We start from the raw sequence: 16743 nt of genomic DNA on the forward strand, positions 1-16743 counted from the left end.
ACCTCTAACTTTCCTCCTGGCCTCTGAAAAATTTCTGATGGCAATTGGAATTTGCATCATTGTGGTTTTTTTTTGTTTTGTTTTGTTTTAGTTTTGGGTGTACAAAACAATGTACTAGTTAGACATTTACACTCAGTTAGACATTTACACAAGGTGATAACCCCCTCCCCCAATCTACTATCCTTTTGGTATAGTATATAGCTGTTACAATTCCATCGACTCTATTCCTTATGCTCTAGTCCACATCCCATGTCATATATATACACATAATAGTTGACACTCAATATTATTCAGACTCAGGTGTACAGCACAGTGGTCAGACATCTACCCCTTCTATAAAGTGGTCCCCCTAATAAGACCAGTGCCAATCTTACCCCCTACAAAATCTTTACAATATTATTGATTATATTCCTTAAACTATATTTCATATTCTGTGGCAGTATTGTGACTACTAATTTGTACTTTCTAACCCTTTACCTTCTCTGCCATTCCCACCTCCTGCCATCTAAGAACCATATAAGTGAGATCATATGGTATTTGTCTTCCTCAGTCTGATTTATTTTACTTACCATAATATTCTCTAGGTCCATCCATGTTGTTGCAAATGGTAATATTTCATTCTTCTTAATGGCCAAGTAATAGACCATTGTATAAGTGTACCACAGTTTCTTTATTCAATTGTCTATCGATGGGCATTTTGATTGTTTCTATAATCTGGCTATTGTGAAGAGCGCTGCAAAAACCATAGGTGTGCATATATTTTTCTGAATTAGTGTCCTGGATTTCTTTGGATAGATACCCAAGAGTGGAATTCCTGGGTTATAAGGTAGTTTAATGTTCAATTTTTTTCAGGTATCTCCATACAGTTTTCCATACTGGCTGCACTAATCTGCAATCCTACAAGGAGTGCACAAGGGTTCCCATTTCTTCACACCCTCACCAACAATTGTTATTTGAAGATTTATTGATGATAGCCTTTGTAATTGGAGTGAGATGGTACCTCATTGTGGTTATTATTTGCATTTCTCTAATGATTAGTGAAGTTGAGCATTTTTTCACATCTCTCTTGGCAATCTTTATGTTCTCTTTAGAGAAGTATCTCTTCATCCCCTCTGCCCATTTTATAAATTGGATTGTATGTTTCTACATGTTGAGTTGTATGTTTTTCTTTTACAAATTTTGGATATTAACCCTTTATCAAATTTATCATTGGCAAATATCTTCTCCCATTGGGTAGGATGCCTGTTTGTTTTGTTGCTTGTTTCCTTTGCTATGAAAAACTTTTTTCTAATTTTCATTTTTTAATTAAAGTTTATTAGGGTGACAATTGTTAGTAAAGTTACATAGATTTCAGGTGTACAATTCTGTATTACATCATTTATAAATCCCATTGTGTGTTCACCACCAAGAGTCAGTTCTCCTTCCATCACCATATATTTCATCCCCCTTACCCTAATCTCCCACCCCGCACCCCGCTTACCCTTTGGTAACTACTAAACTATTGTCTCTGTCTATGAGTTTTGTTTCTCATTTGTTTGTCTTGATCTTTTGTTGTTTTTGGTTTATATACCACATATCAGTGAAATCATATGGTTCCCTGCTGTTTCTGTCTGACTTATTTCGCTTAGCATCATAGTCTCAAGATCCATCCATGTTGTCACAAATGTTCCTATATCATCTTTTCTTACTGCTGAATAGTATTCCATTGTGTATATATACCACAATTTCTTTATCCATTCATCTATCGAAGAACATTTTGATTGTTTCCATGTCTTGGCCACCGTAAACAAAGCTACAATGAACATTGGAGCACACGTGTCTTTATGAATAAATGTTTTCAGATTTTTTGGGTAGATACCCAGGAAAGGGTATCCTTTGCTGGGTCATATGGTAATTCTATTCGTAATTTTTTGAGGAACCTCCACACCGCATTCCATAATGGTTGTACCAATCTGCATTCCCACCAACAGTGTATGAGGGTTCCTTTTTCTCCACAGCCTCTCCAACACTTGTTACTATTTGTCTTGTTGATGATAGCCATTCTGACTGGGGTGAGGTGATACTCATTGTGGTTTTTATTTGCATTTCTCTGATGATTAGTGATGTGGAGCTTTTTTCATATGTCTATCTGCCATTTGTATGTCCTCTTTGGAGAAATGTCTCTTCAGGTCCTCTGCCCATATTTCAATTGGGTTGTTTGTTTTTTTGTTGTTGAGTTACATGAGTTCCTTGTATATTTTGGATATTAACCCGTTATCGGAGGCACTGTTTGCAAAAATCTTCTCCCATTCAGTTGGTTGCCTCTTTATTTTGGCGATGGTTTCTTTTGCTGTGCAGAAGCTTTTAAGTTTCATACAGTCCCATTTGTTTATTTTAGCTTTTACTTCCATTGCCTTTGGAGTCAAATTCATAAAATGCTCTTTGAACCTAAGGTCCATAAGTTTAGTACCTATGTTTTCTCCTATGCAGTTTATTGTTTAGGGTCTTATACTTAGGTCTTTGATCCATTTTGAATTAATTTTGGTACATGGTGACAGATTGCAGTCCAGTTTCATTCTTTTGCAAGTGGCTATCCAATTCTGCCAGCACCATTTATTGAAGAGGCTGTCTTTCCTCCATTGTATGTTTTTAGCTTCTTTGTCAAAAATTATCTGTCCATGTTTATGTAGTTTTATTTCTGCGTTCGCAATTCTATTTCATTGGTCTATGTGTCTGTTTTTCTGCCAATACCATGCTGTTTTGATTATTGTAGCCCTGTAGTACAACCTAAAGTCAGGGAGTGCGATACCTCCAGTATTGTTCTTTTTTCTTAAGATTGCTTTGGCTATTTGGGGTCTTTTGTGGTTCCAAACAAATCTGATGATTTTTAGTTCTATTTCTTTAAAAAATGCCATTGGAATTTTGATGGGGATTGCATTAAATCTGTATATTGCTTTGGGTAATATGGCCATTTTAACTATGTTGATTCTTCCAATCCATGAGCATGGAATGTCTTTCCATTTCTTTGCGTCTTCTTCAATTTCTTTCAAAAATGTCTTATAGCTTTCAGCATATAAATCCTTCACATCCTTGGTTAAGTTTATTTCTAGGTATTTTATTCTTTTTGCTGTAGTTGCAAAGGGAATTGTTTTTTGTATTTCTTTTTCTGAGATTTCATTGTTAGTATATAGGAATGTAATGGACTTTTGTATGTTGATTTTGTAGCCAGCAACTTTATTGTGTTCGTTGATTGTTTCTAACAGCTTTTTGGTGGAGTCTTTAGGGTATTCTATATATAGCATCATGTCATCTGCAAAGAGTGACAATTTAACTTCTTCATTCCCAATTTGGATGCCTTTTATTTCTTTCTCTTGCCTGATTGTTCTGGCGAGGACTTCCAACACTATGTTGTAAAGCAGAGGTGATAGGGGACAGCCCAGTCGTTCTCCTGAACGTAGAGCAAAGGGCTTCAGTTTTTCACCATTAATTATGAGATTAGCTGAGGGCTCGTCATATATGGTCTTTATTATGTTAAGGTATTTTCCTTCTATACCTATTTTATTCAGTGTTTTAATCATAAATGGATGTTGTATCTTGTCAAATGCTTTTTCTGCATCAATTGATATAATCATATGATTTTTGTCCTTTATTTTATTTATGTGATATATCACATTGATGGATTTGCAGATTTTGAACCATCTTTGTGCCCCGGGGATGAACCCCACTTGGTCGTGATGAATAATCATTTTAATGCATTGTTGTATTTGATTTGCTAGAATTTTGTTTAGGATTTTTGCATCAGTATTCATCAGAGATATTGGTCTGTAGTTTTCTTTTTTTGTGTGTTGTCCTTACCAGGTTTTGGTATCAGAGTAATTTTGGCCTCATAAAATGAGTTAGGGAGTACTGTCTCTTCTTCAATTTTTTGGAAGAGTTTGAGCAGGATTGGTATTAGATCCTCTTTGAAGGTTTCGTAGAGTTCACTAATGAAGCCATCTGGTCCCAGACTTTTGCTTTTGGGAAGGTATTGAATGACTGATTCAATTTCGTTACTGGTGATCGGTCTGTTTAGATTTTCCAGTTCTTCATGGTTCAGCCTTGGAAGGCTATATGTTTCTAAGAACTTGTCCATTTCTTCTAGGTTATTGAATTTCGTGGCATATAGTCCTTCACAGTATTCTTGCATGATCCTTTGTATTTCTGTGGTGTCCGTGATAACTTCCCTGCAAAAGGAATTTTTTAAAATTTCTTTTTCTGAGATTTCATTGTTAGTATATGAAAATGCAATGGATTTGTGTATGTGATTTTTTATTTGGCAACTTTACTGTATTCATTTATTGTTTCTAATAGCTTTTTGTGGAGTCTTTAGTGTTTTCTATATATACTATCATGTCATCTTCAAGAAGAGTATTTATCTTCTTCATTTCCAATTTGGATACCTTTTATATCTTTCATTTGCCTGATTGTCTTGGCTAGGACTTCCAATACTGTTTTGAAAAGCAATGGGGTTAGTGGACAACTATGTCTTTTTTGTGAACACAGAGCAAAGGGTTCAGTTTTTCAGCGTTGATTATGATATTAGCTGAGGGTTTGTCGTAGATGGCCTTTATGATGTTAAGGTATTTTCCTTTTTACTCATTTTATTAAGTTTTTTAATCATAAAGGGATGTTGTATCTATCTTGTCAAATGCTTTTTCTGCATCAATTGATATAATCATATGAATTTGTCCTTTATTTTGTTTATGTGGAGTATCACATTGATGGATTTGCAGATGTTGAACTATGCTCTTGCTTCTGGTCATGATGTATAATCTTTTTGATGCATTGTTGTAGTCGATATGATAGAATTTTGTTTAGAATTTTTGCATCTTTATTCATCTGAGGTATTGATCTGTAATATATGGTGTGTGTTATCCTTAGCAGGTTTTGGTATCAGGGTAATGTTCGCCCTGTGGCATGAACTGGGGAGTGTTGCCTCTCCTTCCATTTTTTGAAAATTTGAGGAGGACAGATGTTAGATCCTCTTTAAATGTTTTGTAGAATTCACTGGTGAAGCCATCAGGTCCTTGACTTTTTTTGGGTAATGTTTCAGATGATTGATTCAATTTCTTTACTGTTGATCGGTCAATTTAGATTTTCCAGTTCTTTGTGATTCAGTCTAGAAAGCTTATATGTTTCAAAGAACTTGTCCATTTCTTCTAGGTTATTGAATTTAATAGCATATAGTCCTTCTTGGTATTTTTAGATGATCCTTTGTGTTTCTGTGGTATCTGTGGTAACTTCCCCTTTTTCATTCCTGATTTTGTTTGTGTCTTTTCTCTTTTTATCTTAGTGAGTCTAGTCAAACGTTTGTCTAGTTTACTAATCTTTTCATAGAACAAGCTCTTTGTTGCATTCTTTTTTTGTGTTTTTTGTTGTTGTCTATTTCATTTAGTTCTGCTCTGATTTTTATTATTTCCTTCTTCTGCTGACTTTGGGTTTCATTTGTTGTTCCTCTTCTAGTTCTTTAAGGTGTAATGTGAGGTTGTTTATCTGGGATTTTTCTTGTTTCTTGAGATAGGCCTGTAATGATATAAATTTTGCTCTCATTACTGCTTTCACTAAATCCTAAAAATTTTGATAAGATGCATTTTCATTCTCATTTGTTTCTATGTATCTATTGATCTCTCCTCTAATTTCTTCTTTGACCCAGTCATTCTTTGAAAGTATGTTGTTTGATCTCCACATATTTGTGTTTTCCTTTCTTTTTTCAATTGATATCCAATTTCAAAGCCTTGTGATGAGAGAATATGCTTGGTATAATTTCAATCTTAAAATTACTGAGGCTAGTTTTATGTCCAAATATATGGTCTATCCTTGAGAATGTTCCATGTACTCTGGAGAAGTATGTATAGTCTGATGTTCTAGGATAAAGTGCTCTATAAATGTCAATTATGTCCATTTCATCTAATGTGTCATTTAGGGCTGATATTTATTTATTTTCTGTTTGGATGATCTATCCAAAGCTGTCAACGATGTATTTAGGTTCCCTATGTAATTGTATTTTGGTCAATTTCTTCCTTCAGTTCTTTTAGTGTTTGCTTTGTGTATTTCAGTGCTCCCTGATTGGGGGCAGAAATATTGATGACTTACGTCTTTTTGTTGTATAGTCCCCTTTATATTATGAAATGTTCGTCTTTGTCTCTTGTTACCCTTTTTATCCTGAAGTCTGTTTCATCTGATATAGGTATGACTACACATGATTTTCTCTAAATACCGTTTGCTTGGAGTGCCAGTTTCCACCCTTTCATTTTGAGTCCGTATTTGTCATTGAAACTGACATGTGTCTCTAAGAGGCAGCATATTGTTCGGTTTAGTTTTTTGATCCAGTCTGCTACTCTGTGCCTTTTTATTGGTGAGTTCAGTCCATTTACATGTAGGGTGATTATTGATATATGAGGATTTCTTGTCATTCTATCTTCTGGTTGGATGGTGACTCCTATAAATCGTTTCTTTGCCTTTTTGTTGCTGTGTGTTAATTCATTGTGTTGGTAATCTGTGATTTTTTTCCCCTTTGTTTCTTCTTTTTGGATGTTAGATATTTCAGTTCTGGATTTTTTTTTTATGAGTGGTTATTATTTTTATGTAAAACAAAGTTTCATATTTAGAGCATTCCCTTTTCTTCAGTATGCTTCCTTTCTCCATTCCCCTTTGCAGGTTCAGACATTTACTCTCTCCTCTTTTGTGTTTTTCTTTTCATAAATTATCCCTATTTATGCTGTGAGTTGATTTCTGCATTGCAGTAGCAAGTTGTCTGTTTCTTCTTTTTTTTTAAATGTTTTTTTTCTTCTTTACCCTGTATGTTATCTTTAAGTGTGTAGTGTACTATATGGTGTAGGGGTTGCCCTTTCCTGCTTCTGTCTGTCTTTTCATAATACTACTCATGGTTTTTGTGTTCTTTTGCTTTTGTTTCAGGTCGAACAGCCTCCTTCAGTATTTCTTGTAACGCAAGTCACATGTCAGGAAATTCCCTCAGTTTCTGTATATCTGGAAAGGTCTTTATTCCTCCTTCATATCTAAAGGAGATCTTTGCTGGATATATTATTCTTGGCTCATAATTTCTCTCTTTCAATAGTTTGAATATTTGATTCCACTCCCTCCTGGCTTGTAGAGTTTCTGCTGAAAAATCTGATGATAATCTAATGGGATTTCCTTTATAGGTTACCGTCTTCTATTCCCTGGCTGCCTTGACGATTCTTTCTTTGTCGTTGACTTTAGACAGCTTCAATACAATGTGCCCTCGAGAATGCCTGTTAGGATTGAGGTAATTAGGTGTTTATTTGCTTCTTGGGTTCAAGGATCAAGTTCTTTCCACATGTTTGGGAAGTTCTCATTGACTATTTCTTTGAATATAATCTCAGTTCCTTTCTCCTTTTCTTCTCGTTCTCGTATGTCCATTATTCTTATGTTGCTATTTCTGATGGAGTCACAAAATTCTTGTGGAGTTCTTTCATTTCTTTTAAGTCTCAAGACTATCTCTTCTTCCACGTGTATCATTTCCAGATTTCTATCTTTGATGTCACTGATTCTGTCCTCCATCTGATCAGCTCTATTCCATTCTTTATTTTTTCTACTGAAATCTTAATCTCCAGAAATTCTATTTGGTTCTTTTTGAAATTTCACCCTTTGTTAAAATGTTTATTTTGTTGTTGTCTGTGTTTCTGAGTTCATTGAACTGCCTGTGTGTTTTCTTGCGTCACATTGAGGTTTTTCAGAACCGCGATCTTGAATTCTCTGCCATTTTAGTCACATGTTTCCATATCGTTAACTTCATCTTCTGGAGCCATTTTATTTCCTTTCTGAACTGCCTTGGTACCTTGGTTATTCATGGCAATTACTGAATTATTATTTCTCTTCCTAGGCATCTACAGGAGTGGGTTCTGCAACAGGTTGATAGGAAGAGATCTTTCTTTTGCTTTCCAGTATGTGTTGGTGGAATGTTTTATTTTCTTCCCAGTGCAGCCTTTTATTCTCTCTCATGCTGTAGCATTATATTTCTTCTTACACTGTTCCAGCTTCTCACATGATGAGGGAGACTGTTCCTGGAAGGTGGGCTTCTCCTCTGTGAGCATGTCACCTGGGTCTCTAGGCACCACCTCCGTGGGGAGATGTGGAGAGCTTCTGAAGTCCCAAAGCGCTTCCTTTAGGTGATTTCATTTGTGTGTCTCGCATTCTTGCCTGTATACCACACAGGGAGTCCTTTGTATAATTATAGTGGTTCAATTTGTTATTAATTCCTGGAGAGATTTTAAGAGGAACTCCTCATGGTGCCATTTCTGAGATGCAATCCCCTGTATGATCTTTTTAATGTATTGCTGAATTCAGTTTGCTAAAATTTTTTGAGGATTTTTGCATCTATGTTCATCAAGGACATCATCCTATAGTTGTTTTTTGTTTGCTTGTTTTTTGTAATGCCTTTGACTTGTTTTGGAATCGAAGTAATTGTGGCCTCATAAAAGGAGCTTTGAAAACATCTGTCCTTCTGGATTTTCTGGTATAGTTTGAGGGAAATAGTTGTTTGGTTTGTTTGTTTTTCATGTTTGGTAAAATTTTACTGTGAAGCTATCTGGTCCAGGAATTTTGTTTGTTGGGGCTTGTTGATTACTGATTCAATTTCATTAGTAGTAACTGGAGTGCTCAGATTTTCTGTTTCTTCTTGATTCAGCCTTGGAAGAGTGTATGTTTCTTAGAATTTATCCATTTCTTCCAGATTGTCTAATTTGTTGGCATGTTGTTTCTCATAGCATTTTCTTAATTTTTTTTTTTGTATTTCTGTTGTGTCATTTGTCAGTTCTCTTTCATTTCTGATTGTATTTATTTGCGTTCCCTCCTTTTTTTTCTTGAGTATGGTTAACGTTTTGTCAAATTTGTTTATGTTTTTAAAGAACAAGCTCTTGATTTCATTGATCTTTTGTATGGCTTTTTTAGTCTCTATTTTGTTATTTCCATTTTGATCTTAATTATTTCCTTCCTTGTGCTCACTTTGGGTTTATTTTACTGTTCTTTTTCCAGTTCCCTCAGGTGTAAAGATAGATTGTTGATTTGAGATTTTTCATGTTTCTTTCGGTAGGCCTGCATTGGTATAAATTTCCCTTTTAGGGTTGCATTTGCTGAGTCCCATAGATTCTGTGTTGTATTTTCATCTTCATTTGTCTCACAGTATCTTTTGATTTCTTCCTTGATTTCATTGTTGACTCATTTATTATTTAGTAGCATATTTTTTAGTCTCCCTGTATGTGTGTTTTTCAGTTTTGTGTTTTGTTTTGTTTGTTTGTAATTGATTTCTAGTTTCATACCCCCGTGTTTTGAGAAGATGCTTGATATAATTTCAATGTTCTTAAATATTTTGAGACTTCTTTTGTGGACTAACATGTGGTCTATATTGAAAAGTCTTCCATGTGCACTTGAAAAGAATGTGTTTCTGCTGCTTAGGGGTGAAGTGCTCTAAAAATATCAATTAATTCCGCCTGGTCTAGTGTATCATATAAGGGTGCTGTTTCCATGTTGACTTTCTGTCTGGAAGATCTGTTGATGTCAATGGGGTGTTAAATCCCCCTATACTATCATTCTGTTACTGTTGATCTCTGTCTTTATGTTGGTCAATATTTGTTTTATATATTCAGGTGTTCCTATGTTGGGTGCATAGATGTTTACCAAGGTTATGTCCTCTTGTTGGATTGATCCATTTATTATTATGTAGCATCCTTCTTTGTCTCTTATGTTCTTCATTTCTAAGTCTATTTTGTCTGATATAAGTATCGCTACCCTAGCTTTTTGTTATATTTCCATATGCATGAAGTATCTTTTTCCATCCCTTTACTTTTAGTCTGTGCCTTTGAATCTGAGGTGCATCTTTTGTAGATAGCATAAGCATGGTCCACTTAGCTACCCTGTCTTTTGATTGGAGTATCTTATCTATTTACATTTAAAGTGATTATTGATAGGTACATAGTTATTGCCATTTTATTATTCATATTTTCGTTCCTCATTGATTTGTTTTCTTTTTTGTTGCTCTTAAAGAAGTTCTTTTAATATTTCTTGTAACACCGGCTTGGTGGTAATAAATTCCTTTAGCTTTTTTTTTTCCTGCAAAGGTATTTCTCTCTCCTTCAGTTTTAAATGATTGCCTTGATGGCTAGAGTAGTCTTGGTTGTAGTCCCTTGTTTCTCATTTTTTTGAATATTTTCTGCCACTCCCTTCTGGCATGCAAAGTTTCTGTTGAGAAATCAGCTAATAGTCTTATGAGAGCTCCCTTCTGAGTAACTAGTTGTGTTTTTCTGGTTGCTTTTAGCATTCTCTGCCTTTAATATTTGCCATTTAAATTATGATGTATCTTGATGTGGCCCTGTTTAGGTTCATCTTATTTAGGACTCCATTTTTTGGCTTGTATGTCTATTTCCTTCACCAGGTTAGGGAAGTTTTCAGTCATTATATCTTCAAATATCTTTTTGATCCCTTGCTCCTTCCCTTCTCCTTCTAGTACTCCTATGATATGAATGTTGTTATGCTTGTGTTGTCCTACCAAGTGCTACATACCTCATGGCTGAATATCACTACGGTCACCTTTGAAGTACTCCCCTTGGGTAGCTGTGCATTGATGTTACATCTAGTCCACCCTTTAAAGCAATTTTGGAACTTTTTCTGGAATGGCCATCAGAGCTGTTGTTGTATTATAGACCTGTTGTTGTGTTGTCCTGAATGTCATAAAAATGTTTTCCTTTCAATATTTCTTTTATCTTTGGGTAAAGAAGGAAGTCATTGGGGACCAGATAAGGTGACTAGGGAGAGTGTTCCAATACAGTTATTTGTTTAGGAGCTAAAACTCCCTTACAGACAGTGACATGTGAGCCGGTGCATTGTTGTGATGCAAGAGCCATGAATTGTTGGTAAAAAGTTCAGGTCTTTTTATACAGCGTTTTGAGCCCTTCCAAATAGTAAACTTGGTTAACTATTTATCCAGTTGGTACAAATTCATAATGAATAATCCCTCTGATATCAAAAAAGGTTAGCAACATCGTTGAAACAAGTTCGCAAACATAATTGTCATAACTTGTATGTTTATTATTTTATCTTTGTGATGGTTTGACCATTTATCATTACAAAATGACTCTGTTCATTTGAAGTTACATTTTTAAGTCTCTTTTGTCTAATATTAGTGTAACAACTTCAGGTTTCTTATGGTTGCTATTTCCCTGTGATATACTTTTTCATCCCTTTAACTTTAAGCTATTTGCATTTGAATATCAAGTACGTCTACTGTAGACAGCATAACTGCATCTTACTTGTTTTCACTATAACAATCTGCACTTTGAATGTGTTTATTCCATTTACATTTAAAATTAACAGGGATATGGGGCCGGCCAGGTGGCGCAGGCGGTTGGAGCTCCATGCTCCTAATTCCGAAGGCTGCCGGTTCGATTCCCACATGTGCCAGTGGGCTCTCAACCAAAAAAAAAAAAAAAAAAAAAAAAATTAACAGGGATACATTTGGATTTATGATGCCATTTTACTTTCTGATCACAGTTCCTAGTGGAACAAGATTCTCCTGAAGGGACAAAGACAAAGGAGCAGAGATGACCCTGCTGAAGCGTGTCCATCTCAAAGACCACAATGCACTGAGCACCAACTGGGTACATGCCCCATCCACACTCGGTCTTCACAACCTTCTCTTGTCCCACCTGCAATAGGTTCAGCATAGAAAACACACAAATTCTGGTATGTTCTCAGGTCTTCTATTTATTTCCTGTCAAACTTTAAGATTTTCTCCTTCAATTAACCAATCAACCCTTCACAGCAAGAACTGAAAAAAAAATTCATATCCAGATTTTTATTTCAATAGGAAGTAAGAAGTTGCTGCTCAGTGTAATATGAAGTAAAGGGATGGAAACAGCCTCTGCTGGAACAGGACAGTGGATCAGAGAAGAAACTAAGATCAGTGTGGGAGGGGGGCATGGAGGGCAGAGGGTGGTCAGTCTCCCACCTCCTCAGACGATACTGAGAGGAACACACATTCAGATGCCCTTTACAGAAAGAGAGCTCAGAGGTTCCTGTGTCACAAAGTGGGGGCATGGACAAATCTTGCATCACTCAGTCCCACACAAGGCAGCTGTCTCATGCTGCGGAAGAAAACAATTATGAAAAAATTGAGGTTAGTGGCTGTAAGTGGTGACATTCTCAGCAGTCTACCACATACTCAAATGTCCCAAGGAATCCCCAATATCCAGTCCTGTCCCCTCTGACCCAACCCCTCCCACTTGAGGCCCTTCAGGGTCTCACCTTTAGAAGCCGTCAGAGAAACATCAGAGCCATGGGCACTGTCACTGCCTGGGGGAGAATAAAAGGGGATGTGGTCAGAGCTCACAGCAGATGTGGTTAAAGGAGGAACTATGGGGGTGGATGAGCTCCCCCCATGGTCTCCTGTCTGTATTATCCCTAGGGCCTCACAAAGAAGAATTATGGGGGTGGGTGCCTCCCGGCAGAGATTCCATCTACACTATTCCAACGGTCTCAGAGATCACCCTCCCCTCCATACTCACTTGCAGCCTCAGTGTAGCTCCCTCCTTTCCCACCTATGGAAAGAAAACATCCTGTGAAAAAACTAGGAGGCAGAGCCATGAGTTTTGCAGGAACCCGTTAATCTGGATCCTAGTGAAATGTCCAGAACTGTGTCTAAAGACCCAGGGCAGGATCAGGAAACATGAAGAGGCAGATGTGTGGGGACTGGACCAACCACCCTCCTGGAGGTCTGTCCTCAGTAGGGACCTTCCCCTCTGATCTTCAACTGCTAGGAATCAGGTCACCATCACCAGGACTATGGAGGTGAAACATTTGATTTTCATTTTAACAAGTGCTTTACAAAAGACTAAGTGTTAGCAATCAACTCCAGAATAGGCAAGTGCGCTGTGTGGATGGGACCTCCTATCCACACACTTCTACCTGGGGCTTAAAAAACCCCTGTGAAGACAACTTAGCCCCCAACCCGTCCCTACCTGAGTGCTTCTTCCTCCACAGCACAGCTCCAACCACCACAGCTCCAGTGACCACAAAGAGAACCAGACCAACAATGATGCCCATAATAGGAATGGTGGGCTGAGGAGGTGGTTCTGCAAAGGGAAAGGAAAGGGCCCAGACTTCAGACTTGAGTCCGAACCTTGTTGAAGGTGTCCATTGGGTTTTTGCTTTATCTGAGAAGTTTCACCCTCATCCTTCTCTTACCCCATCTCAGGGTGAGGGGCTCGGGCAGCCCCTTGTGCTGCACATGACACGTATATCTCTGCTCCTCTCCAGAAGGCACCCCCACCGCTGCCCACTTCTGGAAGGTCCCGTCCCCAGCAGGCCTGGTCTCCACGAGCTCTGTGTCCTGTGTCAGGTCCTCCCCATCACGCTGCCAGGTCAGGGTGATGTCCGCAGGGTAGAAGCCCAGTGCCCAGCATCTCAAGGTGACATCATGGTCAGAAATGGGGTGATGGGTCACATGTGTCTTTGGAGGGTCTGAGGAGGCAGAATCAGAAAATCCACACTTTGGATAATCTCCATGGGACATTGAAGCTGCACTGATGACCATCCTGAGGAAGGACAGGACAATCGATTGGGCAGGAAGAAGCACAAAACACAGACTTCAGTGTGGGATCCAGGTTCTGGGATAATCTGATTCCTTGGAAAGTTCTAGAATCATGGTGGGAACCTAGAGTTGGAGGCTCCAGATCTCTAAGGAAGAGAACAGAGCCTTCTGGTCCTGATCTGGGTGGAGGGTGAATGATTCAGAAAAGTGGGAGTCAGGCCTCCTAAGATGTTCTCAGATGAGAAAAAGGCGTTGAGAGAGAGCATCATGGTTCACAAGATGGCTGTCAAGGTCAAAGGGAACTGTAGATGGGTCATTTCAGGGATGTCTCCCTTCATATTTGTAGAGACTGGATTCCTTAACTGTCCTAAGAAAGGTGGGCCTAGGTTTTCTGGGTGGGAATTCCCGCCCATTCTTAGGAATTATTTTCACTTTCCCATTCCTGAAGTCTGAAAAAAGTTGATTGGGAAATCAGGAAAATGAGCTTCTTGAACTGAGGTTGTTGCTAGTATCAGCCATCACTTTGTGGAAACGATTCATCGTGGAAAACAGACAACAGTTTGTATCTCAGGATTGGGAATGGGAAGGCAAAACAAATTCCTGAGACCAGGCAGGAACCCTAGGAGGGCCCTCTGTGTGAGTCACTCTGTAGCACAGAGCATGAAAACCTAGGAGACTCCTCCATCTCCTGATTAGGAGGGGAGTTATTCTTACACTCATCCCACTTTCCTCCCATTCCAGTGGGCAACCAGCTGCAGCCCCAGCTGAGATGGGGAGGCCCTATACCTGCGCGCAGCAGCGTCTCCTTCCCCTTCTCCAGGTGTCTGAGGAGCCACTCCACGCACGTGCCCTCATAGTAGCCCCTCAGGCGCTCCGCCTCACCGGCCGCCTCCCACTTCCGCCTGGTGATCTGAGCCGCGGTGTCCGCCGCGGTCCAGGAGCGCATGTCCTCGTTCAAGGAGATGTAGTCAGCGCCGTCGTAGGCGTGCTGATTGTATGCGCGGAGGAGGCGCCCGTCTGGTCCCACGTCGCAGCCACACGTCCTCTGGTAGGTGTGAGACCCTGGCCCCGCCCCGTGGTTAGCCACGCCCCTTAACCCCGCCCCTTAACCCCGCCCCTCGGGTTGCCCCGCCCCCTTCACCCCGCAGTGATGGAGCCTGAACTGGAAATGAAACCAGATCAAAGTCACTTCCAAATCAAAGGCTCTTCTCCGGTGGAGGGGTCGGGACGGTCCCGCTGTCTCGGGGTGAAGCTCACACCCCGAGACTCGGGGGGACCCCGGCCCGTCCGTGGGGGTCGTGACGGGGACCCGGGCCGCGTCGCTCACCGGCCTCGCTCCGGTTGTAGTTCTCCAGGGCGCTCTGCAGGTCCGCTCGCAACGTCTGTTGGCAGAACTTGCCTAGTCCTGTCTCCCGGTCCCAGTACCCCGGTTCCACCTGCTCCAGCCACGGCCCCTCCATCCACGCCGCTCGCGGTTCCGCCCTCGGACTCGCCGCGTCGCTGTCGAACCACACGAACTGCGTGTCGTCCACGTAGCCGACGGCGACAAAGCGGGGCTCCCCGCGGCCGGGCCGGGACCAGGAGGTCATGAAATACCTCAGGGAGTGGGAGCCTGGGGACGGGGACGGGGGGGGGGGGGCTGCTGAGACCCAGGCGACCCTCCTCCGGCGCGGGTCTCTGGTCTGAGGTTTATCTGCCGGGAGGGGCAGGGGCCCGGGAGACGGGAAAGGCGCAGCAGGAGACCAGAGTGGGTGAGAGGAGCGGGGACAAACCCGGGAGCGACAGCAAGGGGCGGGGCCGAGGGGGATGTGGGCTCTGGGGTCGGAGCCCGGGTGGTGGAGACACATCCTCCCCGGGGTCCTGCGTCCCCCCCGGGCGGTCTCCTGGCTTCCTCCCTCCCCACCCCCCGGGGAGACCGTTCCCTCCCGACGCCGCACTCACCCGCCCAGGTCCCCGTCAGGGCCAGGGCCCCCAAGAGCAGCAGGAGGAGGGTTCCCGTCCCCTTGACTCCCATCCTCCGGCTCTGGGGACAACCAGGAATGCCGGTGATATTGATTGGCTTCTCCAGAACCCGGACAACCAATGGGAGTGAGGACTGGTGTTGCCTGTCGACTGGACTAAATAATTTTCCAGGCACTCCGCCAAAACAGTGTTTATCCTGGAAAACGAAAAAGCAAAACCACCTAGAGTGTGAGACTCGCACCTCCAGCCAGCTGGCCTCCTGCAGCGTTCCTCCCCTCTCCCTAGATGGCCCCTATATATATTATTTCCCCATCCCCGTAAAGTTTAAACAGGAAGTCAGGAATAACGAGTAACAGGAACCCCAGCTCTATCATAGACCTTCGAGTTCCAGGGTCATTTTTCTAAAAGTGCTAGTTCGCTTTTATCATCCCTCTCCCTCTACCCCCCGCCCCCCGCCCTTGATCAAGATCTTTTCTCTAAAAGCATGTTGATCAACAGTCAGGTCTTCCCATCTCAGGTTTTCTAATCTTCAGCCTTTTGTCCTTCAGTGTCAGAAAGGATCGCTGGGTTCCATCTCTTACATCAAGAGGAGAGTGCACAGATGGGGAACAGCTGGTGTCCAGGGTTGATGGGCATCAGGAGCACAGCTTAAAAACAATAAGAATTAAAGGTAGAATTAGAACATAGCAACGTACCTTTTCTAGTAGGTATAAACCAGGAACTCAAGCTAGTAGATGAGATAAAGACTATTATCATCAAAGTTCTTGATTCAACAACCAGAAAGACTGGTAACTCATTTCCTTAGAAGTTACCTGCTTTAAATATTGATAGCTTTAGTTTCAGGTCACCAGACTGCATGCAGTTCCAGTCAGGGTTTGGTGATTTCTTTAGGTGTGACATGTGTATCCAAGAGTCTACTCCCTGCAGTTCAGCAGCATAGGGGTTGGTCAACAGTACCTGGTAAGCTATGCTGGAAGGAATCCTTTTTGAGGTGTCTTTTTCAGTAAACAAAATCTCCAGGTTGTAGAGTATGAATTTTTAATATTTCAATTCCCTGCAGTGCACTGTGAAACAATTGTTCTACTAAAGCATGGTTATTGTAGATAGAAGCAATTAATCCCTTACAATATTGAAGTATGTCTCCTTTCACCAGCTGTGGATCAAGAGAAGCAGGAGCCAAATGCATATGGCATCCTGCAATT

General features: G+C 40.6%; 1 protein-coding gene across 1 annotated transcript; it reads right to left on the minus strand.

The window, feature by feature from the left end:
* Positions 1-11062: 11062 nt before the first annotated feature.
* Positions 11063-15809, minus strand: LOC308495767 (class I histocompatibility antigen, Gogo-B*0102 alpha chain-like). Its single transcript, XM_081044148.1, has 8 exons — positions 15521-15809; positions 14907-15191; positions 14366-14641; positions 13234-13509; positions 13008-13121; positions 12555-12587; positions 12295-12342; positions 11063-12134 (listed from the first exon to the last, which is right to left on the minus strand). Exons 1-8 carry the CDS (start codon positions 15591-15593, stop codon positions 12130-12132), a joined length of 1110 nt encoding a protein of 369 aa, XP_080900274.1. The 5' UTR covers positions 15594-15809; the 3' UTR covers positions 11063-12129.
* Between the last annotated feature and the right edge of the window lie 934 nt (positions 15810-16743).

The sequence above is a fragment of the Rhinolophus hipposideros genome (genome assembly GCF_964194185.1).
Source record: "Rhinolophus hipposideros genome assembly, chromosome: 3".
Classification (NCBI taxonomy): domain Eukaryota; kingdom Metazoa; phylum Chordata; class Mammalia; order Chiroptera; family Rhinolophidae; genus Rhinolophus; species Rhinolophus hipposideros.